This window comes from Alternaria arbusti (genome assembly GCF_024043155.1).
Source record: "Alternaria arbusti strain BMP 1465 chromosome Unknown scaffold_18, whole genome shotgun sequence".
Taxonomy (NCBI): domain Eukaryota; kingdom Fungi; phylum Ascomycota; class Dothideomycetes; order Pleosporales; family Pleosporaceae; genus Alternaria; species Alternaria arbusti.
Window position 1 is genome coordinate 244,882 of NW_026249958.1, and position 25,862 is coordinate 270,743.

Consider the following 25,862-nt stretch of genomic DNA (forward strand, 5'->3'; position numbering starts at 1 on the left):
AACTCCAGCTAAACACAACACGTCTTTGCTCTGACCCCGTCAAATGAAGCACTCCACAATCTCCATACTCACAATTCCCTTGGCCGCAAACCTCATACTCGTTCTCTCTCCCCACACCGCACTGTTCCAACTTTGACAAATCTCTAACCCATTATTTACCCTCTTAACCCTCCCCGCCCATTTCGGCTCCCTCTCCAGCTTTTCAAAAATTGGTAGGCCGCCCCTGCCATTGTAGCAGGCGTCGTACGCCGCCGTCTTCCATGGCCCCAAGGGCTCCTTCCGACACCCATGGCTGATCTTAATACGACGATTGATGCCATGCGCAAGGTATTGCGTTATAGCAGCGAGTATGGCGTAGCGCTCTGGATCGTGGTCGCGCGGGTCGGGGATGGAGTGGACGTGCCAGTTTGTGTGGTCGAAGAAGTCTTGCACTTCGTTGCGGAGGACTTTGTAGTCGCCGCGGATTAGGTAGTGGTACATTACGTATATTTTGTCTAAGGGGGTTTCGTTGGGCTTGCGCTTGGGGAGGAGGATGGCGTCGAGGCTGAATACTTGTTATTTTGTGTTGCAGCTGTATGGGTGAGGTGAGGATATGGGTGCTACATACGGCCAAGGGTATATCGCTGAAACGGGATGGGAAGCGAGTGAAGGATGCACATGGTGCGTGCTGAAGGTGCGTAGCTTGGTGTATAGTGCCGGGTAATTGTTCAGAAAGTATGCTTTGCAGCCTCGGTGAAGAGGCAGTGGTTGTGAGGGTTGAAGAGGTATTGTGGGGAAGTAGCGTGGCATTTTGACGGCTCGACAGTGGGGATCTTGATATGCGCTTGGGAAGAATCTCCAGTATAAAGGCGCTGAAAAGATGGGTATGAAGTCGAACGGTAGCTTCGGGCATGATCATGACATGTTTGAGAGATGCCGAGTGTTGCGAACAAATCGGAAGAGAATATTATGGCCTCAACTTCGGCTCGTAATGACCATGTCGTCTCAGAAAGCGGCCTATGAGCTGTCTGAACTCCAGGCTTGACGAGTTGTTTGGTTGATCGTGCGGTAAAGAGGCAGCATTTCCATTGAGTGGGACCAGTGTGCTGGTCCCGAGGGGTACCGTTCTATGTGCCGTGATCCAGTGCGTCGGACTCTGACACAGAGCCCTTGCATGATGTTGACATTCGTCAAAACATCGGTTGATGGATAAGAGTTTTGTGGTTCAGGGGCGGTGGTGACGATTTGAAGAGCAACTCCGCGGAAGGCTAGACTCAATCATCACCTCTGGTCGTCATGCGATATCGCTAGATATCGGGTTGACTCTGTTTGCTGTATCGAACGACAGTTCTTGAGAAAGGAATAGCGAGCGTTGTAAGAGGTCAATGTGATTCCAAAAATATCTGCGGACTCAAACGCTAAGTGAATATCAATGTAGTATCGTGCAACATGCGTCCGAAGAATTTGGAACTAACTCGGACTTGGTTTCAACGCTCACCTTGAACTGCATAGGTCCCTCCAACATTCATGCTCTCCTTTTTCTTGCCGAACGCTTTCAACTTGTCCTTCAAGCTCGCGCTGAATTTTCTAGTCATACTCCCACCAGCTCTCTCCACCTTATCCACCAGATTCTTCACACTGTCCTTTCCCTCCGTGATGACGGGCGCGACACCAGTAGAAATACTTCTTTTGAGATCCGAGCCTATAGAAGTCACCGCTTTGACCTTCAACTTCTCCCAGCTGCCCGTTCTGCCATGCGATTGATAGCCACGCGATTGGTAGCCGTAACCATGCGTTTGATATCGATGCTTTTTGACTTTAGGTCGTTGCTTGGGCGTCGAATGATAGGGGTTTGGTGTGAAGGTGCTGCAGGTAGGATATGAAGATGGCCATCGCGATGGTAGTGACATGTGGTGCGGTTCCGGCGCATGCGTTGAATGCAGAGCCGAAGAAGATGCAGGGGCCCAGGACGATCGGTTCGACATAGCGGTTTCAGGCCTGAGGTGCTGATTCGTGATGGAATTCCGTGAGAACGCTCTTGATATCGCCGGTCTCTCCAAATCTTCTCCAGGTATTGGCACGATTGCCCTTCCGTAAGGAGACGATTCGATGTCCAAGTCAAAGACCCGTCCGTGTCTCCTCTCTTGCCTTGCCTCGAAGCTTTCCTGTTCATCGGTAACACGCCTCATGCTAAGCTTGCGCCTAAATTTGTCGATACTACCCACTCGGCTGCGGATACTGCCATACTTGCTGTCTTGCTTTCCTAGACGTCGTCCTTCACCATGCACGTCGCGATTTGCTTGTTCCTGGCGAGCAAGGAAATCCTCGATCCACTCTTTTGAGCTTTCGTCGGTGGCAGAAGGCTGAACCCATTCGCTCGATCTCGCCCAGTCATGTAAATACACTCTTTCGGTGGACTTCGAGCGGATGTTACCATTCAACCTTGAATGAGCCTCATAAACTCCACCGCTCAATGGCACATTGGATATAGACTCTGGAGTACCGGTCGGAGTTGCGTCACTACTTGTACGGCTGGGCCACGTCATTCTCAATGAGTTACGCAGACTGGCGACTTCATGGAGTCTTGCATCTAGCTCGCCGATAGACTGCATGCTTTGGAGCTGGGAGGATGGATGAATATGGATAGGACCAGGCTCTGTGTGTGACTTCGCAGAGACTAGGGAATTCATTGTCGATGCGCGCGAGGAAGGCCTACTTAGAGGCGAGCATGGATGAACAGTATCCTCCTCGGTATCATTGATCAACGTGGTGGTTCTCAGAGGAGGTGCAGATGCTGGGCGATAAAACGGTGGTTTAGGTTCGATAGTCGGAGTCAGCTCGTTCTGCGACGACTTCGGCAGAGGCTTGCGGCGAGACATGGTGAGGGCATGGCTCTGGTGTACGGCATCTGTCACATTCAAGAATTGAAGTTCCGGAACAGCCGGGTATGTGGGCACTCCTGAGGTAGTTGAGTGGTCGTGTATTCGTATAAATTTTTGCTGGTTTGCCACAGACGGCGTCGAGGAGGAATCAGTCGTGCTGTATGACCTTTCGGTGCACGCGGGAAGCTGATCAGACGGCTTTTTGGAACGTTTCGAATCTCTAGAGATGTATCTGTCCTCGATGATTTGCGTATCTTCTGGAGACGGTAAGTCTATCGCTTCTGCCGTGACAGTACGTGTACCGTTCCTTTGCCTGTACATATGTTAGTGGGGCTCGACGTTGCCTTTTGGGTTGCGCACTCAGACTTCGCGTGTCTCGACATTTGCACGGCTTTCAGCAGGACGCCCGCGTCGTTATCATGATCCGAGGCATGTGCAATGTTCGCAGCATCGCCGGCCTCCATAATGATGCTTCTTTGTTGGAGGAGAGCTAGATTTACATTCTCGCACCGTACCCCGGGAAAAGCTCGTACGTCAATGAGCATCGTGTACTGGCAGTCCCACGATTAGCGACAACCGGATCCACCCGTGCCCGCGGTATCGTCGGTCAATTACCCGTAGCTGATGTGCAAACTCAGATCGCTTATGGGCTTGAGGGGAGGCGATCAGGGTCTGTGGCAATCGTTTCTCGGATCGAATATCTCATGGTCACCGCGGAGCGGGGTTCGACTGCGATGCGAGTCTGGTACTGACTGCGAAAGACCCTGCATCGCCTCGTCGCCTTTTGCGCTGCCGTCCTCGGATTCCGCACTGTGGTGAACTCTGCACCATTGATGTTTTTGTGCAAACCTTCGTCTACAGAGATACAATCAATCGGTACAGACTTGTCGCTGTGGTGCAGTTCAAGATATGCTGGTGAGCTTTCAAAGATGAGACGGGAAACCCCATATGAGCTCGGTTGTGCCTATCGGAGTGCTAGTGGAAGTCATGAAATATGGGATGATCAAAAGTGAACGCAGATGCGGAAGGTGCAGCGGGGGTTTGAATAGACCTCGTGTCGGATTGGGTGTGTGGAAAAGAGCGTACCGTGGCACCTGCCATTTTGTACCAACACTATCTACTTTACGCATGGGCGATAACGGAGAGTGCGGGTCAACGACTGGGTTCTGGTACAGCTATGAGTGCAAGGCAATCATCGCGATCTGCCCGTGTTGCTGAAATGTAGTTGCAAGAGTCAAGCTTCAATGTTCGGAAGTGCAGAGGAAGGAACGTTAGTACCTAGCTAGATATTGCGCTAGCCAACACGTGCTCGTCACGTGTGACCTTCAATGCAGAAACAGAATTTCGGAATGTCTGAGAATACGCTCATGAAGATTACCGCCATCAAGGAAGAAAGCACACACAGATGCAGCCATAGCCTTACTGCTCCATCGCAATACTGCGCTCGTAAAGATCAGACACTACCAGCAGATTAGTTCATGCCATTCCACGCGGTTTCGGAAAGAACTTACGAGTCAACCCGTCCAAGAAGAACCCCCCCAAATTCTTCGCCACTCGCTCATATCTAGCCAAGTCATCTTCATTAAGAATCACATTGACCTTGGCTCTGATACCCCGAACATGCGCCATGAACTTGAGGAAGTTCCCTGTTAGGCGGTCTACAAGGACGACCTCCATGTCACCACCCTTCAGCGGTCGGTTGTCAAGACGCATTACATACGTTGGGTCGTTCTCTTGGATGGCCTTTTGAAATCGCTCGGAGTGCTGGTAGAGGAAGGCCACGTGATCCGCGATATCCTCCCAGAAGCCGATGAGCGAGAGAAGCGCAACGCGACACGCTGCCGAATGGTGGACATCGATGGACTGGTGGCCGGGAAGACCACAGACACGACAGCCACCGTATGTAGGACGCGCCAATAGATTGAAGCGGTCGGGGTTTTGTGGAACTTGCTTTGTGCCGGCTGGAGTCAGCTCGCGAACGGCTACTGAGAGCTTCGTGAGCGTTTCGCGAACATAGTCGGCATCATTCGACGTTGGAGATGACATAGTGATTGGGTGCTGTGTGTTAGTGTTGCGTCGTTTGGAGACAGGAAAATCTTGTAAGAGTAATCTGCAGGTCAGTGCTTGCGAGGATCGCTGAAGTTGAGGCCGGTGATAGAGGGGGAAAAGTGCGGTTGTATTAGTAGACTGTGGACGAAGAAGGTTCGATGCAAGACACCGGGGTAGTCACGATCTCACCGCTAACAGTGAGAGAAGGCACGTGCCGGCCAAGGCAGCAGTCACACAGCTGCAGATTGTTTTCTCACGGATCAAGAGACCATAGTGAATCATGTCGCCTCATGAGCATGTGCATGAAGCGTAGAATAGAACAGTTGCTCAAACCCCAGGCGTAAGACCCTCAGGGTACTTTATTGGTATAATACCAGCCGAGGTCACCACCAAGCGGTGCATGTGCGATAAGACGTATCACTCAGTGTGAAGAGGAAGCCTACTACATCTGTCCTGCCATAGCAGGGCTACCGTGGCGTTGATCAAGGTGATCGTAGTTGAGGTCGAACTCTTTCTGTACTCGCGTTAGTGTCTAGTACGTCGTTCATAGGAAGTGCATTGGCAGAGCGGAACACATACCCTTTCTCTCCTCCAGTTCTTAACATCGAAGAATAGATACCATCCGTGTTCCTCTTTTGGCGAAATCCTGATAGGCGCCGCGAGATCTGGATCCTTCATCATCCACTGCTGGAGCTTCATGTGCCACCGCCAATCGCGGTTGTATAGCTCTTGTGCAGCAATTTCTTGCAAGATGTCTCTCGGGAATTGATAGAAGATAGCTAATAGTGTCTCGGCGGAGAAGCTGGCCATTTTCGAATGCAGTGGTGGAACATTTGTTACAGTGTACGCCGCCGGTAGAGTGAAATCTGGTGGAATTACTGGCTTGACGTTGGATTCCACGAAAGGTGAACCAAACGTAGGATGTAATGGAGAATTACTAAGAGAACCATTAGCAAATATGTTGAGCTGGGTAAGGGAACGCGTACTCTGGCCGGCTCAGATCGAGGCCCAGAACTGTCAGATCTTGGCCCATAGCCAGCGAGGAATAGTCGGGGCTGTCCATAGGAATCATGGACAGAAGTCCAGGTAGACCGTATCTTTCCGAGTCCGTCATGTCCGAGAGCTTCTTGTGTAGCATATTTTGCGCGTTCGGGGAGCCGAGAACGTCAGACCCAAATGTTTGCTCGAACTGATTCTGCTGCTGCCGTTGGCCGCCCGGGGCAAGATCAGCACCACCCCGCATGCTTGTCTGAGGACCTAGGGAGAACATGTTCCCTTGCTGCCCTATCCGTTGGTTTCCCTACATGGTGTTAGCTAAGGTACAGGAAAGTTGCTTGTGGTACGTACATCTGCTTGGTTGCCTGTCCGCATGTTCTCAAATGGTGTCCGTGATGCTATCATTGTCAGCGGCTGATATGATGGCTGAGACCTCTTGCTTACATGTACCTGGCGGTGCCCTGCCACCCACAGTGGGGTTGATGCTCCGGTCTTGCTGGCTATCTGTCGGGCTTGAGAGGCCGTTCCGTGTTTGTCCGAGCCCAGGAAAGGCGCTGTTTCCATTCGCACCGAATGCCGCTGCATTCTGTATCAGGCCAGCTCTTCGATCTTGTGGAATATCTCCGCCAGCGCCCCCTAATGGAGGGAACTCCTCGATGTTGCCTGTCTGCGGCTGAACACCCCCCAACTGTCCGACACCCCCTTGTCCTCCAAAACGATAATCATCCCCAGCACCAGAGAACTGGCTTTGGGATGAATCATCCTGTCCCTGGTTCTGCTGTTGTTGATTCGTAGCCTGTGTTGCCTGCCCTTGGCCCTGCTGTTGACCTTGGCCTTGCGGACGTCCGATCGTGTTTTGCTGGGCTTGCTGGGTGGTTCGTAGGGTGGGGTTCGACCACATCTGCTGCGCGGTAGTGTTCTGTTGCGCTTGCGGCGCGCCCGACAACGAAGGGAATTCCCTATGGTCATCAACATTTAGCTTGTGTCTCTCAACGTCCTTGAGATTCCCAGAATTGAGCTGTGGGGTGTTCTTTCGGTACTCTCCTTTCTTTCGTTTCGGAGGCATTTCGTGTGTTGACTTACTCAAGATTCAGCGGCGTATGTGGCTGCGAGCCGCCCATTGCTTGCGCGAAGCTTGACATGGCCCCGCCGTTTGTTCGTGTTTGCGCATTCGATAGGCCTGGCGCACCCATTGGAGCTCCGAACCCCCATTGAGATGCAGCACCTGCAGAGACAGCAATCAGCGATATAGCCCAAACTCGCTCTGGGGTTGTCCTCACCCATCTTGCCATTCTGCAACCTATTCGCACCAAGTGGGGCACCGCGGCCCGGATTTTGTTGCGCTTGGAACATGTTGGGGCGTATATTTTGTAGGAATGATGCGCCCTAGCCTACACGAGAGAGGTAGTTAGTATTGTTTGATTTTGGAGTAGGCACTTGGGCGAGCGAATGGCAAGGCTGCGGCGAAGCAGTCGAGGAGGGCGCGTAGTGAATACGGCTGTGTAAAGGGATCGTAATCGTTGTAGGGCCGTTATTCGGGCGCGTTCGGTGTCGTAGTCGTGGGTGGCTCCATTGCGATGTGCGGCGTGGTGCGATTCCGATTCGACCTTGGGGTTTATGCGGGCAACAGAAGGAATGGGTGCACTTCGAGGGCTTGGAGAGAGAGCATTTACGAACCTGGTAATAGAGTCGTGATCTGGCCTTGGGCGGCTAGTGTACGTCGAGCTCACGGTGTTGTTGTATCAGTCTCGCGTACTTAGGTACGTGAAGTTGCGAGGTTCCCGAAACCGAAATAGTGCTAACCTAATCGGGCCTGCACAGGCTTATGACGCGGGGAGCCAACCGGCCCACGGGTGGATCTTCCGTTGAAATGGAGAGCTTCGGACTGCTTAGCATTGAAGACTGTGCAGACTCGTAATTTCGATACAGATGCGATAAGCACGTAAGAAAGAATGATAGCATGAACCTGGATTAGATGTCTTCTATGGCAACAATCAGCAACGTATCCCAACAGTATGCACATCGATGAATTCTAGCGAAGGCCTCACAAGGCATTGGATTGGAACATCTTGACGTGAACATCCTAAGGCCGTCAATATCTGTCCATAATTGCCTTCAGTCACCAATGTGTATCGTGAAATTCGTCCAAGCACGCGAGTATTGTGCATTGATGGTAGCTTATCGTGAAGACGACACAGAGAAGTAGTATGCCGAAAAGTGTTGTCCTGTAGTATGCCAAATCATCTTCCTTTGTACGCGGGACGTACAGAACCCACACGCTACTACCTCGAACCTTTTGAAGAGACATGCATCCATGCAACAACTGAACCCACGCTACTGATACGCTTACACGCGGAGTAAAACTTTAACAACAAAGCTATCGAACAATCACAGAAGCAAACGCTTGTGAGTCTAAGCAGGGCCTTGCTGAAATAGATGTGACATGTCGGCTTCACCGTTGATGCCGAAGAAGTTGAACCTGGGACAGAGAGTTAGTGACTGCTTTCGGACAGAATCGCAACTTCGACTTACCAGTCATCGACATTCAAGCTCATAGGCACGATGGGGTTGGGCCGACCTCCGGAACTTTGACTCCAAGCATCGTCCTGTGCGCTATGCTGTTGCTGGTTCTGCGACATCATCTCCATCTGTTGCTGCCAGGCCTGAGTATTATTATGCTCGTAACCGCCGGAGATACCCGGATTTGACGGTGGGTTCTGCATCTGTGACTGGCCCCCAGCAGTCTGTTGAGAGGGCATGCCAATGTTTTGAGGTTGACTTAAGGCAGGATCTACAAGGCTATGGTTTTGCATGGGTGACATCTGGGGAAAGTTGACTTGTGTATCGGCAGGGAACAGCTGGTCGGGCTGGAAGTTCTGCCACACTTCTTGGCTAATATTAGGGGTATCACGGGTCACCAGGAAAAGATCCGGTGGCGTTCCTGGATACGAGTATGAAGGGTTGAACGGGGTTGTAGGACGCGTTCCTGACCGTGAAGGGCCCATGAATGCGTCGTGATTTTGCCGATTCATCTGCGGAGATCCAGTAGTCATCTGGGGCATCTGCTGTTGGGGTTGCAGCTCGCGCGAAGGTGTGACGGCAGGAGTCTGCGGTCTGGATCGCTCATAGGAGACCTGGGCAGATGGCGGCCCACTTGGAACAGAGAAGCCTAGATCCATATCATCGAATTTTCGTTTCGAGGATTCCTGGGCAGGCTTAGGTGGCGGTGGTGGTGGGACCGAAGGGACCTTGTTTTTCTTGTGGTTGCGGCCGGCAGCTTTCTGCAGACGTTCTTCAAGGTGCTTGTTTCCAAGAATCGATTCGAAGAGAGTATGCACCATCTTTGCGACAAGCCACACCTTGGAGACCTCTTTAAGAGCGTCCAAGCAGATCTGTAGTCGCTGCTCAGTCGCTGAGACGACAGACTTGTTAGACGACTTCATCTGGTACACGTGCATGATGAGAGCGGAGAACAAGCTGTAGACGATGAAAGCCGGAGTATACCGAATTTCATCATGAGCTCTGAGGTTTTCGATAATGGATGTGATCATGGCGGCTGCTTGGTACGCGATATTCCGTGATGGGTAGGCGTTGGCTTCACCAAAACCGTCAAGATGAGTGGCTTTTGGTGAGCCTGCTGGTGGCATGTGTGCGCGATGCAGAAGACATAAAGTGGTGCTGCGAGCGTTAGTCTACGTCAGAGTCAGAAGATGCATAGACGTACTAGTAATTGGAATGTAACAAGGCAGCCCAGAAATGATGACGATTTCGCTCCCACTGCACTTCCGGTGGACAGTGTTGCAGCCAGTCGGCAAGGGCCATGTCGCTGTGTGTCAGGTCTATGGCATTCGCCCTGCGGTGTTTCGACGCTACCGAGTATTGCTGTGATAGGACCAACCCCATAATCTCGCTAAGTTTGACATAGTTGATGAAGAACTGAACATGGATCGGATCTGGTGGGTATTCCGCGGCGTGCTCTGTCTCGTCGTCGATGAAGTCATCTTCAGACACCATCTCGACGTCGGAATCTTCAGGGTCAATGGCAACCGGCCGGCCGAGTGCGACTGCCACTGAACGGTCCCGGCTGTACAGTGTCCACCAGATACGCTTCCACAGGCGCTTGTCGGAGCGTGTGAGCTGCGATCCTTCAACGCTGCGGTGCATGCCCGAACCCTGAGCTACTACGATAGCGACTCGGGTCCAGTAGAAAACATTCTTGGTCACGTCCTCGGGTCCCTCCCAGTACCAGCCCATCAAGATGAGGGCTTGCACAATGGTCACGCGATCGTCTTCGAAGTTGGCATCGTATAGCGCCTTTGCGCGCTTATAGAACGTCATGGCGGCAGGGGTGGTTGAGCCACTGGAGTCCATCAACTGCGCATTGGTACACACGCGTGAGCCTGCCAGGAGTATGGCCTGCAGTAGCAGGAGCGAGGGCGGGTTCTTGGGGTCTCGATACTGGCGCATGAAGCGGCTGCGATTGATGACTGGCACGACCGGGGCCACCCATCTAAAGAAGGCTTCGACAAGCTCGTCGCACAATGCCCGTGGTGGGAGCAGGAAGGCGCCTCGCTGATGCAGTATCTCAATCTCCATGTTGTCCATCTCATTGACCCGCGCCTTCGCGCCCCGCACGTTCTCGGGCAGCGGGTAGTGGACGACATCGGTGGTGCCATATCGGTCGTGCACAAGCAGCGACAGGTTGGAGGACTCCCCGAGGTAGGCGACACGGCCGGCTTCTTTGATGGGGGCGCGCGCAAACTTGGGCTTCATGAACTGCACGTAGGTGCCATTGTGGGTAGCCTGTTGGGCGGCGTATTCGGGCGAGACGGTGGTGGAGGGGGTCCCATCCTGGGTGTTGTATGCGGTCGACTTCTCGCGGGGCTCGGCGGAGGTGCTGGCGGGCGAGCGGTCGTCGCTGTCGCCGCGGTCACTGCTATCGCGTCAATCCCATCCATCGATAATACTTTTGCGTGCGTCGCGTGCGCATACCTCTCTGCATCCTTGGCCCGGGCCGTCTGCGTCTTCTTGCGCTTGGGCTGGGGGATGCGGCACTCGATGCCGAAGGCGGTGCAGTTGGTGCATGGGATCCCCAATGAGGCGGCGTCGCATCGTACCTATTGCTGGTTATGTCGCGTTCTGGCAGCACGGCGGTTCCGCGGCTGATTACTCACTTTCCTCGCGTGACAGGCTGCGATGCGTGGTGGTTAGCATTCGTTATCCAGGCCGACCGAGGTGCCGAGGCTCGCGAGCTGAACCATATATCCCACCGACCGCAATGGCTCCTCCCTCGTACCATCAGGGGCGCAGATACAGGCAAGACATGGGTCGCACTCACTTTCGCACGCCCGGCTGGCGCGTTGCCGCCGGAAAGACGGGTGTCCAGGGGGAACTGACTGCGACGACGCCGACGGCCTGGCTGGTATGAGCATGTGCTGGAGTGCTGCGCGCGACTGCAACCTACGGGGTCCCAATGCTGGGTTGCGCAGCGAGCGGCGGCGGCGCTGCTGCTGCGGGCACGGCGCTGGCCATGAAGGAGTGTTCGCCAGACATGCTGCTGTCGCTGTGCTCTTTGACGCGGTCGTCGAAGGTTGAGGTTATGATTCGTCCGCAAATGGTCGTGTTCTTTGGGGGCACGCACAGTGTGTACTAGCGCGGGCGCCGGGGTGGTACGGGAGGGTACGGCAAGGCAGTTATTACCATTGCGACACGAAACGTGCTTTTTCCTGTCCAACAGGATATTCGCTCAGACGCCAGAAATTGCACTGCTACCTAGGCTGCTTCTGGGCCGTGTCACGTTGGCGTCGACTTTGGCTTCTTTGTTGCTCGGTTGGACGGCTGCCAGCTTACCCCAGATCACGTCTCCGACCATATGGCTCGCCTCCTATTGGCGACAATCACCAGTTTCATATGCGGACCGGCGAGACAGCATGGGAAGCAACTCATCGCCGGCTCTTTGAGGAAACTCGACTTTGTGATTTGCATTCACATGCAGACTATGCTCTAAAGGGGCTGGCTTTGCTCACACGACAGCAAGTGTACTGTCAAGTCCAGCCAATACCTTAAGCATGGCCTCGGAAGTCGTCCCGTGAAGTAATCAGCTTTCCCAGATACATCAAGCGTTTCAACTCTTCCAACGTCCATGACTGCTACGCGGAACACCCTTCGCGCTTCTGTCTGAACGCTTCCAACTTGACCTCCTTATTCGCAGGACTGATGTACCTGAGCTCCACATCCCCCACCTTGTCCTTGACAACCTCATCCTCGGATGCATACAGGTACTTCTGGTGCTCGACTGGGTCTAAGACGACTGTGTCGGCGTTCTGCACTTCCATCTCAAACACCAACTTGAGCCATGTCGTGGTCCTGTCCAAGAAGGTAAAATGCGTGACTTTCCTCAGTATGCGGGTCGTTTCAAGACCAGCTTCTTCTTTGAGCTCTCGAGCAGCAGCATGCAGAATTGTCTGGTCCGTATCATCGACTTTGCCTCCTGGGACCTCCTTTTTGGTGTTAGCACCGTGAGACTCGTAGCTTCCTCATTGACTCACCCAGAGATCAGGGAACGCTCTTTCCTCCGCTGCACGCTGCACGATCAGCAGCTTGCCTTCTTTGTTGAACACAATTGCCCCTGTGACGAGACAATCGTATTCGGGGTGCTGCTGGAGATAATCCTTTTCAGATACTGCATATTCTTGCAACGAATCTGGATAGTGGGGAGGTTTCATGATGCCACTGGAGTGTGAGTGAAGACAGGCAAGGAATGTTAGATCTGGGGCCTGTGAAGGCAGCTATGTACGCTCCAACCGTTGTTGCCTTGAGAACATCCTCAACACGTCGTGCAGGTTCAGGCTACCGCTAGACCTCAGCGAGGTACTACATAAGCAGAAAATACAGTCATCGCGTTGTCTATGGGCATGCTTACAAGTCCATGTGGATGATGCGCTGACACGTGAGCCAAGTGTTCGCGCGTCTAGATCGGCGCTAGGTGGTGAATTCAATCCAGTGCGTCACAACATCGACGCGCCTCATCCCCATCCCCGTCGCACGGTCGCCGCCCGCATCAATCCGATCACGAACACACTCACTCCCTGCGCATATTTCCTAATACCTTAAAACACTCGCGCTGGCGCCTTGCTACAATGCCCCGCCCACCACGATCGAAAGTCGCGTCGCGCGTCGCGAAACCCACCAAACCGAAAGCTGCCCCGGCGCGCAAACAGGCGGCGAAACCCATCCCAGCGCAAACCAAAAAGCTCAGTGAGGCAGCCAATAGTTTCAGCGAAGACAGCGATGGCCTCGTTACCAAATCGAGAACAACGCGTTCGCGCAGGACTCTACTGGGGGAGAAGACACCGGAGGCTCAGGACGAGGCAGAGCTCACCATGACTGGCGCGCTGCCGGCTGAAGAAGACATCCCTGTGTCATCGATTAAGAACCGCACTCCTGCATCGAATGCATCAAAGCGGACGCGGGCCACAAGGAGCAGTGCCAGGAAGTCCGCAGCACACACATCGCCAACTGCCATCGAACCAGCACACGAAGAATCGCAGATAGAAGACGATAGCGGCTATGGCGACTTGACATTCTCTTCCCTTGGCTCAAATTCACCAGCTCACGGCACCCGCCCGCCGTCTGCCATCAAAGTCGGCGCAACACCCGCACACGAGAGATCGATACTTGCTTTGACCAACTTCAAGCGCAGAGCACGGCAGCCAAGCTTGTTGCGCATGGTGCAGCAGACTACGGACGTGGAGGACAATGATCAAGACGACTTGGACAACACGGACAATTTCGACTTTGACGACTTCCTCCCCCACGCCGAATCAACACCCCTCAACGTGCGGAAACAGGTACCGGAGGAGGAGACACGGAATGATAGCGGCACTCAGATCTCAAGCTCCGGTTCCCGTGGTACAAAGCGCAAGCTGTCGCCTGTAGTCCAAGTACCACGCTCGTCACCACCAGTCAGTCCACAGTCTGGCGGCGATGTGGAGTCGGAGCGGTCACACTCCCCGAGCCTACCAGAAGTACTGCCGACACGTGAGGAAGTCATCGCGCAGACACAGGAAGACGATGAACCCTTGAGCGAGACGCTTGCACCTCCCATGTCAAGTAGCCCGGAACGCGAAGTATCAAAGCCGCCTCCAACCCCAGCGCAAACGCGACCACGCAGGAGAGGACGGCAGGCCAAGACACCCGTGGTGGACGAGGACTCTGATGGCGAGGAAACAGAGACACCTGCAAGGGCTAAGCAGAGGGCTAAGAAGAAGGCACAACAGAGCATATCCACCGCGCAACTCAAAGAATTGCTTCCACGTCGGCGCAATCGCTTGCGGGATCGCGATGAGTTTGAGATCGAATCGTCGGATGATATTGAGCAAGTGGACTCGGATCAAGATGAACTACAAATGCCAACACGTCGCGTTCGTCAGAGGCAGGGGGCTGGAAAGCCGGCATCGCCAAAAGCAACAAAGAAAACAGTTCGCGCCAAGAAGACTGCACCAGCAAAACCAGCAGGGAAGTCGAGCCGAACGTACGGTCGCAGGATTTCGTCGGATAAGGAAAATGAGACTGCAGACCAGAACGAAGCAGAGACCACCGAAGTCTCAGCCATTGAACAGTCTGAGAAGTTGGCTGCTATCAGAAAGAAGTTTGAGGAAGTGGACGCGTTTGAGCTGGAGTTTGAAGATGTGGATGCGACGACCAGCTCGAGCCCGTTCCGGTGACGGACAGGCCAGTGGGTGGGTGAGATTCGTTCTGTTCGATAGTGTGTTCTTACTGTTTCTCGTTCTGTCGACTATGACGACTGATGATGATATCCGTGGGTTTAATACACGCACATGGCGTTTGTTTGCGTGTCGCTACGCAGTAGTGTTATAGTACATGACAATGCACGATCTGTATCCAAACCATGAAGTAATGTCGTGAATGCATGGGGTGACCGAGTCAGCTCTGGCCTGAAGCCAGTCGTTATCTGGCCTTATCGTCACACGGCGCCCAGGCAGTTTGAGAAGTCACGGAGGGGCGGTGAAAGTCGAAGAGTACCCACTACTTACGTATCCAATTCATCTTAATCAATCGTGAGCCTTCTGCATGGTGCCTAGGTGACTTGGCATGGCACGTTCTGACGGTTCGGCGGCACAGCGCACGGGCGTGTTTGAATGAAGGGGTGTGGTACTCGGGGGTTACGTAGCTTCCTTCCCCAGCTGTTGACCCTCACGATACCCGAGCAACCTAGACACTGCGCTTCCGTCCTTGCTCCTGACGTCCACGCCATGTTCCCGTAACCCCATGTCATGCGGCTTCCCGACCACTCCAATCACTTGGCCTATGCAGCACCACCGTTACCCACTCCGCCTGGCGTCCGCATGCCATGAACCCCTCCAATGGCTCCTCGCTGTCCACGTCCAAGAGCAACTCGACACTGCGCCCCCGCACCCGAAGACTGATCTCGGTGGAAGATGACATCTATGCGACGAGTGGAAGTGAGAGCGGACCCAGTAGGGCCACGTCGAGATTGAACTCGCGGAACACATCTCCCACCCCGAATGCACGCACGGGCGGCGCTTCCTCGTCCCGTCTAAACGTCACCTCTGCCCCTTCGTCCTCCTTCCAAAGGTCCTCGGGCACCTCGACCCCGAAATCGCCCTCCCAAACACTTTCCGGCCTATGGGGAAACTCGCTGGCGGCTATTCAGGGCATTGCCGCTACTGTCCTGGCCAGTGACGGTACCTCGGACGAACCTGGAAATACTCGCAGATGTAAACCGGGCCATGGGCGTCGGACGTCGACAAGCGCCCCGCCGCCGAAACACTGGGGTCCTGCAGGCGCAGGCTCGCATGTCGGAGCTGGAACACACGAAGAGAGAGAGGCCATGGTCAGAGCGATGAAGCGCAAAGATCTACTGACCGCCGGTGAGCATCTGGTACCGGACTCTGTCGGCCGCATAAAGCGCAGGAATTCGGATGAACGGATCAGCGCTTCCGCACCTCCCAGCGAGAACGACGACCGAGATGCACTTGTATACATACATCACGTTCGCCCGCAGGACACGTTGGCGGGACTGAGCATCAAATACAACTGCGAGCAAGCTGTGCTACGGAAGGCCAATCGTATGTGGCCGAACGATAGTGTACAGATCAAGAAGCAAGTCGTCCTGCCAGTAGATGCGTGTGGCGTAAAAGGGAAACGAGTCCAAGGCCCGGATGCTCTCCCTGCCGAAGATCTGTTACTGGGAGAGTACGGCGAAGATTCCAATAGCAAGGCTCCACTTTCGGATACTCAAGGTCTTCCTAACGGCTGGACCACGCCAAAGAAGAAAGACCAAGAGAACGACTCCGTCCCCTCATCTGACCCAGAGACACCATGGACACATGATTCATGGGTTCTTCTGCCTAATGACAAACAGCCCACACAGATTGGCCGCATGCCACGAAGAGCGCTTGGCTTTTTTCCACCCGCTCGACGAAAGTCTCTCGCGTACTCCGATGCGTCGACCCCCCGGGCTTCTGTCGACCTTCCACGCTCGTCCACCTCCACAAATCCGCTCACTAGCTCTCCCTCGCAATCCGTTCGACCGCGCGCGTCAAGCAACCTGTCATCCGCCTCAGCCCACAGTCGTCAAAGAAGTACATCAGGCAAAGCATGGGGTCTGCAAGGCCCAGGGGGTGTCGGTACAATGGGCAGGAATGTGCGAAGCCCTGGGCCTGCGCAGGATGGTCTGAACAAGAAATTCGCTCAGTACCTGCCCAATATGGCTCCTCCACCCGGACAGGAATACTTTACACCGTGGGCGCCGGGTTTGCTGGACGCAGGTGCAGGAACATCAAGTCAGTATGGCGGATCCGGGGCTGTCACTCCGCTCAGTGGCAGCGGCTTGGATTTCCAAGAGCTTGGGGGTGCTATAGAAGGATGGGTAAGGAAGGTCGGTACACAAGCACAGAAGCTTTTGAATGAGCCGGGCACACCTGGACAAGGGAAACGCAGTGCCGTACCTGTCCTGGGAGCTGTCGGCGGTGATCTGGGCGACCTCATAGAACTCCAAGATGATGCCTTTGAGATTGGAGATGACGAAAGGGACAGGGGCAGATCGAGGGCAGAGGAGACGCTTGCGTCGACGAATGAGCGCTCAGTATCGAGACCAGCACAGCAGTACCAGTCAGCACGACCAGACATCAATCTCGTCCTGAGAGATAGGACGCGGAAAGGGGAAGGCAGCAAGAAGGATTAGACAGCATTGTGTGAATAAGGTGTAAAGGTGTTGGTAGCAACACGTGCATAGCACGTTGGCTTGCTTTGGGTATCGAAGCGTTTGGCATTTCAGGGCATTTGCAATATATCATTCACAGTCCCACGTTCATGATCACGAATTTTGCTGGCTTGCTTTCCATGCCCGGTTTTGTTGCTGATGATGTTGGTTGCAAAGACAGTTCGGAAGAACCACAACAAAGCTCTTCGTCGGGTCGCCGAAGGCCGTGCACCTCCACATTGGATCCGGACTAGACAGGCGGTGACTTATCGCGCCACTGTCGCTGTGAGGGCCGATTCCCATTATCTACTCGAATTGCGAGAGCGATATATCTAGATGTCCGCCAGAAGCGCATTAGGCAGGTGGTCATCTGCTCTGCTGCGGCATAGATCGGCATATGAAGCTGCTCCACTCCGACGATACCTCCAAACCACGCGATCACCTGCAACGTTTCTCTCCCAAGACGTCCGTCTTTCACCAACACCAACCTTGACTGGAAGACAATATACCAAGCAACATTCAAGGATAGGTCGACCTCTCACACCTTCAGCTACGAGGACAGCCGCATTCGCCACGATGCATCGCTCCCCCGCCGCCATGTTAACGAAACCGATGGCGGACCCAAACATCGAGATCCGCACACCCAGGGATCCCAACACTTTGTCTAACTATCACAACTTTGTGACACGGCATACTAGTGTAGACTTCGATATCGACTTCCAGAAGAAGAGGTTATTTGGAAGTGTGGTGCTGACGTTGGAGTGCTTGACGGATGAGGATGTGAAAGATGTTGTGTTGGACAGCAGGTATGTACACATTCTCTGCAAGACTGAATGCTTGAAATTCTTTACTAAATAAATCTAGCTTTCTTGACATCTCCGTTGTAGAAGTCGAGGGCAAAAGCGTCAAGTTCAACGTAGGAGATCGCGTGGAACCCTATGGCAGCCCTCTTACCATCACTCTTCCTTCCAAGGTTCCCAAAGGCAAGACTGTTGATGTAGAGATCAAGGTCGCAACCACTGATAAGTGTACCGCACTTCAGTGGATGACTCCCGCTCAGACCTCCAACAAGAAGCACCCCTACATGTTCTCGCAATGCCAGGCCATCCACGCACGTTCAGTCTTCCCTTGTCAAGACACTCCAGACGTCAAATCGACATTCAGCTTTGCTCTCCGCTCGCCCCTACCGGTGCTTGCTTCAGGTCTGCCTACCGGGGCAAGTGACTACCTGCCCCCGAAGAAGGATGGTGAGAGCGGTACCATGAAGTACACATTTGAGCAAAAGGTCCCCATGACTGTCTACCTCTTCGCTGTCGCGAGTGGAGATCTAGCGTGCGCAAGCATCGGTCCCCGCAGTACGGTATGGTCTGGTCCTGAAGAGCTCCTTGCCTGCAAAGACGAGCTTGACGGCGAGATTGAGCCTTTCATGAAGGCGCTCGAATCCATCGTCTCGCCTGCCTACCAGTGGGGACAGTACAATGTGCTTATTTTGCCCCCTTCATTCCCATACGGCGGTATGGAGAACCCGGTTTGGACTTACGCCACTCCCTCCATCATCTCTGGTGACAAGCAAAACGTCGACGTCATCGCACATGAGCTGTCACATTCATGGTCCGGCAACCTTGTCAGCGCAGCAAGCTGGGAGCACTTTTGGTTGAACGAAGGCTGGACTACGTATCTGGAACGCAGGATCGCTGCTGCTCTTCATGGAGAGGCACATCGCCACTTCTCTGCTATCATTGGTTGGAAAGCTCTAGAGCAAAGCATTGAGAACTACGGCGAAGACCACCCCTACACTAAACTTGTTCTCGATCTTAAGGGCCAAGATCCTGATGACGCCTTCTCTTCCATCCCGTACGAGAAAGGTTTCCACGCCCTGTACCAATTCGAGCTGCTTCTCGGAAAGAAGAAGTGGGATTCCTTCATTCCCCATTACTTCGATACATTCAAGTTCAAGTCTGTCGACTCGTACGACTTTAAGAGTTGCCTCCTAGAGTTCTTCGAGAAAGACGCAGAGAGCAAGCAAAAGCTGGACAACTTCGACTGGGACAAACTGTTCTACGCACCGGGATTCCCTGTCAAGCCAGACTTTGACCAGACTATGGTGAAGAGCTGCTACGAACTCGCAGACAAATGGCAGGCTTTGATCTCCTCCGAATCTAACGACTTCAAGCCCCAAGCCTCTGACATCGAAGGCTGGGTGTCAAACCAGTCCGTGGTCTTCCTCGAGAAGCTCCAGTCTTTCGCATCGAAATTCTCAGCCGACAAAGTACACCTGCTCGGTGCGACTTATGGCTATAACGAAACTCAGAACATTGAGGTTCTGTCGCGCTACCTCAACATCGGGCTCATGGCCAAGGCACAGGAGACTTACGAGCCTGCAGCAACATTGTTGGGCAAGATTGGTCGGATGAAGTTCGTGCGGCCCATGTTCAGGCTCTTGAATGAGGCGGATCGTGACTTGGCGGTTAGCACGTTTGAGAAGAACAAGGACTTTTACCATCCGATCTGTAGGCAGATGGTAGAGAAGGATCTTTTTGGAGAGGAGAAGAAGTAGAGACGGGTGGAATCATCAAGAAGTAAAAAATAGCTACAGTGATGTAAACATACGTAAAGGCTACATATGAAAATTGAACAAGTGCAAATGAAAGTAAATTTGTTATTGACTTGTGGTGTCGCTATGTATTTCATGCCAAGAAGTCTGTCGACATGGGCACACTGACAGCTCGTAACTATCACACTTCCATCACTTCCAGCCATCGGAGCAAACACCGAAACATAACATCAGAACTTCGGCCTTGCATCACCGAGACCGGTCTACCTCATCCCGTCACCATCTCGTGTCGAGGCAACCTGTCATTCTTACCCCACCGGCATACCGCATCCGGCACTCCCGATCCCCGCATCCCGCAATCCAGATTCCAGCTCTGCCCATCCTCTGCGGCGTCACGGCGTCTGTTTAACCCCTCATTCAACCGAACCGCCGACACAACGCCCCCTGCCTTTGCCAACCACTGTCGCGAATCGTATATAACACGTTGCCTCCTCCCGGCCGCCCAAGATGGCCCCTCCCAAACGCGCTTTGTTCTCTCTAAACCTCGATACCGACGCCGACCACGTGTACCAGAAAGTCGAAGACCACAGCAAGGACGGTACAGATAGAGTTAAAGTCATTGAAAGCAAAGGGCCGACACACGGACATACGGATCTGAGCTACGTGACGAAACCGTTTGAGAAGACAGTCAATCGCGCGGTCAACGAGGTCATTGAAGGAAGCGGACGGAAAGTACATTCCGCAGAGGGTCACGTATCGTATTCGACAAACAGAACGGACCGACGAAGTGACGGAACAAGAAATCAGGACGACGAAGAAGAACGCGATCGAAGCCGTTTGAACGTTGTCAGCAAGACGAAAAGAAGGAACATCGAGAAGAAGTACGATACTTCTGAACTTTGATACTTGCCTACACGCCCAACACACAAACCATCAGCACCCACCATGTCATCGGACCAGCAACCCCTCCGCATAGCCATCGGCTGCGACGACGCGGGCGTCTCGTACAAGAAAGCCATTATCAAAGACCTCGAAGCCGACTCGCGCATCGCCTCCGTGACCGACGTTGGCGTACCTGAAAACAGCGACAAAACCGCATACCCGCACATCGCCGTCGATGCCGCTAAGCTCGTCGCAGAGGGCAAGGCAGACCGCGCTGTTCTCATCTGTGGTACTGGTCTCGGTGTCGCCATCTCTGCGAACAAGGTGCCTGGTATTAGGGCTGTAACGGCACATGACTCCTTCTCGGTGGAGCGCGCCATCTTGTCGAACGATGCACAGGTGCTTTGCATGGGTGAGCGAGTTGTTGGCATTGAGCTTGCGAGACGGTTAGTGAAGGAGTGGGTTGGATACCGGTTTGACAAGGGCAGTGCGAGTGCGAAGAAGGTACAGGCTATCATGGACTATGAGAAGCAGAACTATGCGGGGTTGGTCAAGGATCAAGCGGACGCGAAGGGTTGTTAGTGCGCTCTGGCGATAATCTATTTCTTCTTTATCGGATATCATTCTTCATGTCGTGCTCGATATTCTCATGTTCCCATGTATGTGACGAGCCGAGCTCAAGATTTGATGTGTGAATCCACCGTAGTTCTCTCACGCAATAGCACCCATCCGCCGTCTAATGATCCGGCGTACCAAACTCCCAAATATCCTTCTCATACCCCTCCGTCAAATCCTTGTCCTGCCCATACTTCTCCTGCCACATCGTGAACCCTCCCTGAAGCACATAGACCTTCTGCTTCTTGACCTGTGTCCCGCTAGGTCCTTTCTCTCCTTCCGTCTTATCCACGGCTTCACTCTGCTCCTCAACCTCGCCCTTTGATTCCACCTTCGAGGCCGGATCCAATCTCTCCTTCTCTCTCAGATATCTCAATGCCGCACTGGGACCCCGTTGCTGCGATAACGCGCAGTGGAAGATGACAACTTCCTTGTCTTGTAGTGTGCGGATCAGCTCGGGAGTTTTGTAATCGAGTTGCGATGAGGGGACCCATGTTGAGCCTTTGATGTGACCGCCGATGTGATCGCTGTCTCGTACCTAGATTGGGGGCACATGGTCAGTCTTGTGTATATCAGGGAAAGGTTTGTGTTGAATGGGTCGTCTTACGTCGATGATTGCAGTATTCTCAGGCAGCGATTTGCCGGAGGATTTGAAGTCGCTGGCGAGAGACTCGCGAGTCACGAATTCGAGATCCGATAGCGATATCGTCGACATTGTGCGGGCGGAAGTGTGAGGTAATCGGCGGAGGAGAAATGTTCGTGCTTGGAGCGCAGCAGGATGCTGATGTGACGATCTCGCTGCGCGGACAAACTTGAGAGAATGCAGCGTGGATGTTGTAAAGGAGCGGACGATTGTCAAGGGTGGAACGTGTACCCGAGTTGCAGAGCGTAGTATGCGTGAAAGTGAGTTGGAGGGGTGGTGGGGTACGCGTGGGGAGCTACGTCGCGTAGACACGTGTGTGCTCCACCCAATGGCCAGCTGCAAGTGACATGCTTGGATATGATGGCATACGCTCTAGACCTCCATGTGGTTTTGCCGTAGCACGTCAAAAGCTTGGAAATGTCGTGATATCGTCCGGGCATGTACAGGCGCACACTTTGACCATTGCAGTGCAGATAACAACAGTTTGTATTGATACAAGACGCGAGATGAATAACCGCTATCGCTATCAGAACCAATCGTGACTATGCTACATGCCAAAGAAAACGCCGAACCACCCAACAGTCGTCCTGTGGTCTTATCTCAGAGCTTAATCGTGCTTCGCGCCTCCAAAGTTGCCGTTACCCATGCCGCCCAGTAAGCCATCTTTCTCTCCCAGCTGGAAGTACGCGCCGGTATTTCCAAACCTTCTCTTCCGCCTGCTGTTGCCGAATAGTGTCGCAGCAGTGAAGAAACCGACGAACATGCCGAGCGAGATGAAGGGATGGTTGTTGATAAAGTGACGAGTGGAGAGGTACATGCCAGTAATGCGACCAGTGGTAGATTTGGCGGCAATCTTGGGCGGGTTCGAGGTAACCATCTTGATGGTTTCAAGGATTGCGGCGCGAGAGAGGCGGATAGGTTCGCCAGATACGGTGCTATCCCAGTAGCGACGGTTCTATGTGTGTTAGCAAGATACATGTGAGCGAATTCAAGTGACTTACATCTTCATCGTTGATGATGACGCTCTCGCCATCCTTGACATCGACACCGTATGTGGTCCGGATCCAGCGTTCCCAGAAGATACCGTCAACCCATGCGAATGCGACTTGAGTGCGCTGGATATCATCCATGTTGATTCGGATGGATTTTGCATCTCTGAGTGCTCGCTGGTTGTCCTTGTCCTCGGCTTCTTCAATGCGCAATTGCTTCGCGTCGCGAAGCTCCTGTCGCTCAAGCTGGTAGGCAGTGTCCTGCTTGTCAATCCACTCAAGAGCCGCGCTCTTCAACTCACGCTTAGAGAGGATGAACTCGTCGGAACGGTCGCGGTTCAGTATACCCAGAACAACAAACTTGCCATCCATGATCTCGCGGGCATTGGTAGATGTCATCTCGGGGACGATGGGCAACCAAACAGACTTCATCCAGGTGAGGACCTTCTTGACATCGCGCATTTCGAATGGTGTCCTGGGTGGGTAGTACGTAGGCTTTCCGTCTCTTGAGACCATTAACCTTGGCCAAGTGGAAATCTTGAAGCGGTCAAAGAGCTCCTTGTCATTTGTCTTGACCAACTTTGCGCGGCCTACAAGGCTAAGAGGAAGTCGCTCGAGCGCCTGAAAGTCCTCCGAGGTGGTGGCGTGGTCGTAGAAGTAGGTGAAAATGACTTCTTCCGTCTCCTCCATCTTTTTGAACTCTTCAGCGTTTACATCAGACACGCCAGAACCGATCGCCGAGGCCTTCTCTGCGTAGTCAAGCAGATCACCAAGTCCACGAAGACCTCCATACTCAATGCGCTCGCCACCTTGAAAGAAGAGCATAGTCGGGTAGCCTCGAACACGGGCCTCCTTGCACAACTTCCTCTCCACATCGCAGTCAACCTCGCCAATGTTGAGCTTGCCCTTCATCTGTCGCGCAAGGTTCGCCCACGTCGGCGCAAGAGCCTGGCAGTGGTGGCACCATGGCGCGTAGAACTTGACAAACCAGGGATCGCGTGTATTTGTAACGAGCTTCTCGAATGTTTCGGCGGTAAGGTGCTCGACGATGCCGGATGGGTTCGCATTCGAGGTGGGCTCAACCTTTGCAGGCGCAGCCTTGGTCGTTTGCGAAGCTGAAGGTGTGGCGCCGGCGGCTAGGTTGGTGGCTGGGCTCACTGCCTTCTTGTCTTGGGCTTCTGACTTCTTCTCTTCTTTGACAGCCTCCTCCGTTTCCGGGCCAGTTTCTACAGATGTTGCGCCAACTTTGGGGAGCTTGGGACCACCCTCCTTGCGTGTACCCGGTCGGAGAGTCTCCAAAAGTCGCTCTACCCAGGAACTCATGCCCTTCATGTCCTTGGAGCCTGTCTCTCTTTCCATCTCTTTGCCGTCTTGAAAGTAGATCATGGACGGATAGCTCTGGATGTTGTGCTTCTTGCAGATATCGGCGTATGCGACGCAGTCGACCTTGGCAAATTTGAAGTCATAGTATCGGGTGAAGGAGTTCAGGGAATCGCCTTCGGGCTCGTCTTTTGAGAGAAAGGGTTTCGAGGTGTAGTAGAATTCGTAGATGGTCTGGTAGGTGGGCTTGAAGTGCATGCAATGGCTGCAGTAGGGCGAGAAGAACTCTACTATCCTGCAGAATGTCAGTATACCGTGAATGATCTACAGCTGTCTCCATACCAGTTGCCTTTGCTGATCTCGGTGTCTATGGTGGCAGGCCCAAGTTCTATCATGGGCGGCACCGTCTCGCCGTTGAATATTGTGTCTGGCGTCTTGTCGTCCCAGTCATCCTTCTTGGCGGTCGCCTGGGCACTCGAAGTATCGGCCGCAAGTGTGGAAGCAAACGTCGCCAGCGACAGGAGGGAATATAATATGGAGCGCATCGCGGCGATGGCTGAGGGGCGGGCTGCTCGTGTGAGGCAGCGGTCCGCACGCGAGGGGACAAGGAGGTTGTTGCGTATCGGGGGCGCGATTGGTAGAGATTGTAGGAATTACAGCGAGCCTGTGTATCTCGCAGGCGTGGCGGAGGGGACGTCGCGCGTGAATGAGGGTAATCGTGTCTCCAGGGCGCATTGTCCCTGAGCCATGGGACGCTTACTAGCCAGGATCGCCGCTCCGGCTGCATATCGCTTGGCGGGCGCATCTTCGTCCTGACGGCATCACCACTGCGAAGCACCAATTGCGCCCCCGCCCCACCTCGCACACTCCCGCCAACATGAGGGCAGCTGCACGTCTCCTCGCCAGCGTCAAGCCCGGCCAGTTCCTCGAGGCCGGCACACCCACGGGTCTCACAGGCCTGCTCACCCACCCGTCGCCGCGCTCCACCCTCCTCTACCACTACCACTCCACCCTCGACAAGCTTAAGAAGATTCCCGAATCCTCTGTATACCGCCAATCGACCGAGGCTCTCACCAAGCATCGCCTAGCCGTCATCGAGCAAGCTACGCCAGCAGGATGGGATGAGTGGCAGCAAAAGGTCGCGCAGCAAGTCAGCCAGGACCCGACAAGATATCAGGCCATCGACACAACAGGCGGACAGACCATTATACTCCCAACCCAGCACGAGGTCGATGAGCGGTCAAAGGCTGCTGAGTGGGACGGTGAGGCCGTGGAGACCTTCCCCGAGGGCATTCGGTCGTCGAAAGAGCGCTTGCCCCATGCCAAAAAGATGAAGGGCGATGTCAACTACACGCCCGAGCGGGCAGTCGCCGACGTCAAGTTCGACCCTGAGCCGCAATACACTGCCGAGGCGTATGTCATACATGAGCCGTAATCAATAATGTATCCGTGGCTAACATGTACAGCATCTCGGAACTTGAGAGCAGAATTGGCGCAGGATTGATTGAAGAAGTCATCCAGGTTGCTGAGGGCGAACATAAGCTTGTAGACGTCATGATCGAGGCCAAGGTGTAAGTAGACTTCTTCCTGACTACTCATACCACAGCTAACCCGCCACAGTTGGGAGCCACTCGAGGAGCCGGCGCCAGAAGGCCAATGGTCTTACTTCGAGCGTATGACACACACAAAGACCCAGAAGCCATAG

General features: G+C 53.8%; 13 protein-coding genes across 13 annotated transcripts; 6 read left to right on the plus strand and 7 right to left on the minus strand.

Annotated features, from left to right (window-relative positions):
* Positions 1-39: 39 nt before the first annotated feature.
* Positions 40-659, minus strand: J4E86_009706 (uncharacterized protein; the record flags this gene model as incomplete). Its single annotated transcript, XM_051450208.1, has 2 exons — positions 40-551; positions 608-659. The coding sequence occupies 2 exons, from the start codon at positions 657-659 to the stop codon at positions 40-42; spliced, it is 564 nt and encodes a 187-aa protein (XP_051298596.1).
* Positions 660-4,280: 3,621 nt separating this feature from the next.
* On the minus strand, positions 4,281-4,907 carry J4E86_009707 (uncharacterized protein; the record flags this gene model as incomplete). The annotated part of the gene is made up of 2 exons (XM_051450209.1): positions 4,281-4,321; positions 4,373-4,907. 2 exons carry the CDS (start codon positions 4,905-4,907, stop codon positions 4,281-4,283), a joined length of 576 nt encoding a protein of 191 aa, XP_051298597.1.
* Positions 4,908-5,352: 445 nt separating this feature from the next.
* Positions 5,353-7,259, minus strand: J4E86_009708 (uncharacterized protein; the record flags this gene model as incomplete). The annotated part of the gene is made up of 7 exons (XM_051450210.1): positions 5,353-5,424; positions 5,490-5,847; positions 5,897-6,210; positions 6,258-6,304; positions 6,351-6,865; positions 6,990-7,131; positions 7,187-7,259. 7 exons carry the CDS (start codon positions 7,257-7,259, stop codon positions 5,353-5,355), a joined length of 1,521 nt encoding a protein of 506 aa, XP_051298598.1.
* Positions 7,260-8,318: 1,059 nt separating this feature from the next.
* CTF1ALPHA (Cutinase transcription factor 1 alpha) lies at positions 8,319-11,459 on the minus strand (the record flags this gene model as incomplete). The annotated part of the gene is made up of 7 exons (XM_051450211.1): positions 8,319-8,385; positions 8,439-9,584; positions 9,631-10,839; positions 10,899-11,023; positions 11,081-11,097; positions 11,245-11,321; positions 11,371-11,459. The coding sequence occupies 7 exons, from the start codon at positions 11,457-11,459 to the stop codon at positions 8,319-8,321; spliced, it is 2,730 nt and encodes a 909-aa protein (XP_051298599.1).
* A 596-nt stretch (positions 11,460-12,055) lies between these two features.
* J4E86_009710 (uncharacterized protein) lies at positions 12,056-12,631 on the minus strand (the record flags this gene model as incomplete). The annotated part of the gene is made up of 2 exons (XM_051450212.1): positions 12,056-12,406; positions 12,455-12,631. 2 exons carry the CDS (start codon positions 12,629-12,631, stop codon positions 12,056-12,058), a joined length of 528 nt encoding a protein of 175 aa, XP_051298600.1.
* A 414-nt stretch (positions 12,632-13,045) lies between these two features.
* Positions 13,046-14,632, plus strand: J4E86_009711 (uncharacterized protein; the record flags this gene model as incomplete). Its single annotated transcript, XM_051450213.1, has 1 exon — positions 13,046-14,632. The coding sequence occupies one exon, from the start codon at positions 13,046-13,048 to the stop codon at positions 14,630-14,632; it is 1,587 nt and encodes a 528-aa protein (XP_051298601.1).
* Positions 14,633-15,279: 647 nt separating this feature from the next.
* Positions 15,280-17,136, plus strand: J4E86_009712 (uncharacterized protein; the record flags this gene model as incomplete). The annotated part of the gene is made up of 1 exon (XM_051450214.1): positions 15,280-17,136. The coding sequence occupies one exon, from the start codon at positions 15,280-15,282 to the stop codon at positions 17,134-17,136; it is 1,857 nt and encodes a 618-aa protein (XP_051298602.1).
* A 615-nt stretch (positions 17,137-17,751) lies between these two features.
* J4E86_009713 (uncharacterized protein) lies at positions 17,752-19,711 on the plus strand (the record flags this gene model as incomplete). Its single annotated transcript, XM_051450215.1, has 2 exons — positions 17,752-17,960; positions 18,019-19,711. The coding sequence occupies 2 exons, from the start codon at positions 17,752-17,754 to the stop codon at positions 19,709-19,711; spliced, it is 1,902 nt and encodes a 633-aa protein (XP_051298603.1).
* A 504-nt stretch (positions 19,712-20,215) lies between these two features.
* J4E86_009714 (uncharacterized protein) lies at positions 20,216-20,611 on the plus strand (the record flags this gene model as incomplete). Its single annotated transcript, XM_051450216.1, has 1 exon — positions 20,216-20,611. One exon carries the CDS (start codon positions 20,216-20,218, stop codon positions 20,609-20,611), a length of 396 nt encoding a protein of 131 aa, XP_051298604.1.
* Positions 20,612-20,653: 42 nt separating this feature from the next.
* Positions 20,654-21,172, plus strand: J4E86_009715 (uncharacterized protein; the record flags this gene model as incomplete). Its single annotated transcript, XM_051450217.1, has 1 exon — positions 20,654-21,172. One exon carries the CDS (start codon positions 20,654-20,656, stop codon positions 21,170-21,172), a length of 519 nt encoding a protein of 172 aa, XP_051298605.1.
* Positions 21,173-21,326: 154 nt separating this feature from the next.
* J4E86_009716 (uncharacterized protein) lies at positions 21,327-21,920 on the minus strand (the record flags this gene model as incomplete). The annotated part of the gene is made up of 2 exons (XM_051450218.1): positions 21,327-21,743; positions 21,813-21,920. The coding sequence occupies 2 exons, from the start codon at positions 21,918-21,920 to the stop codon at positions 21,327-21,329; spliced, it is 525 nt and encodes a 174-aa protein (XP_051298606.1).
* Positions 21,921-22,455: 535 nt separating this feature from the next.
* J4E86_009717 (uncharacterized protein) lies at positions 22,456-24,702 on the minus strand (the record flags this gene model as incomplete). The annotated part of the gene is made up of 3 exons (XM_051450219.1): positions 22,456-22,803; positions 22,850-24,452; positions 24,500-24,702. 3 exons carry the CDS (start codon positions 24,700-24,702, stop codon positions 22,456-22,458), a joined length of 2,154 nt encoding a protein of 717 aa, XP_051298607.1.
* Positions 24,703-25,034: 332 nt separating this feature from the next.
* Positions 25,035-25,862, plus strand: J4E86_009718 (uncharacterized protein; the record flags this gene model as incomplete). The annotated part of the gene is made up of 3 exons (XM_051450220.1): positions 25,035-25,570; positions 25,624-25,728; positions 25,778-25,862. 3 exons carry the CDS (start codon positions 25,035-25,037, stop codon positions 25,860-25,862), a joined length of 726 nt encoding a protein of 241 aa, XP_051298608.1.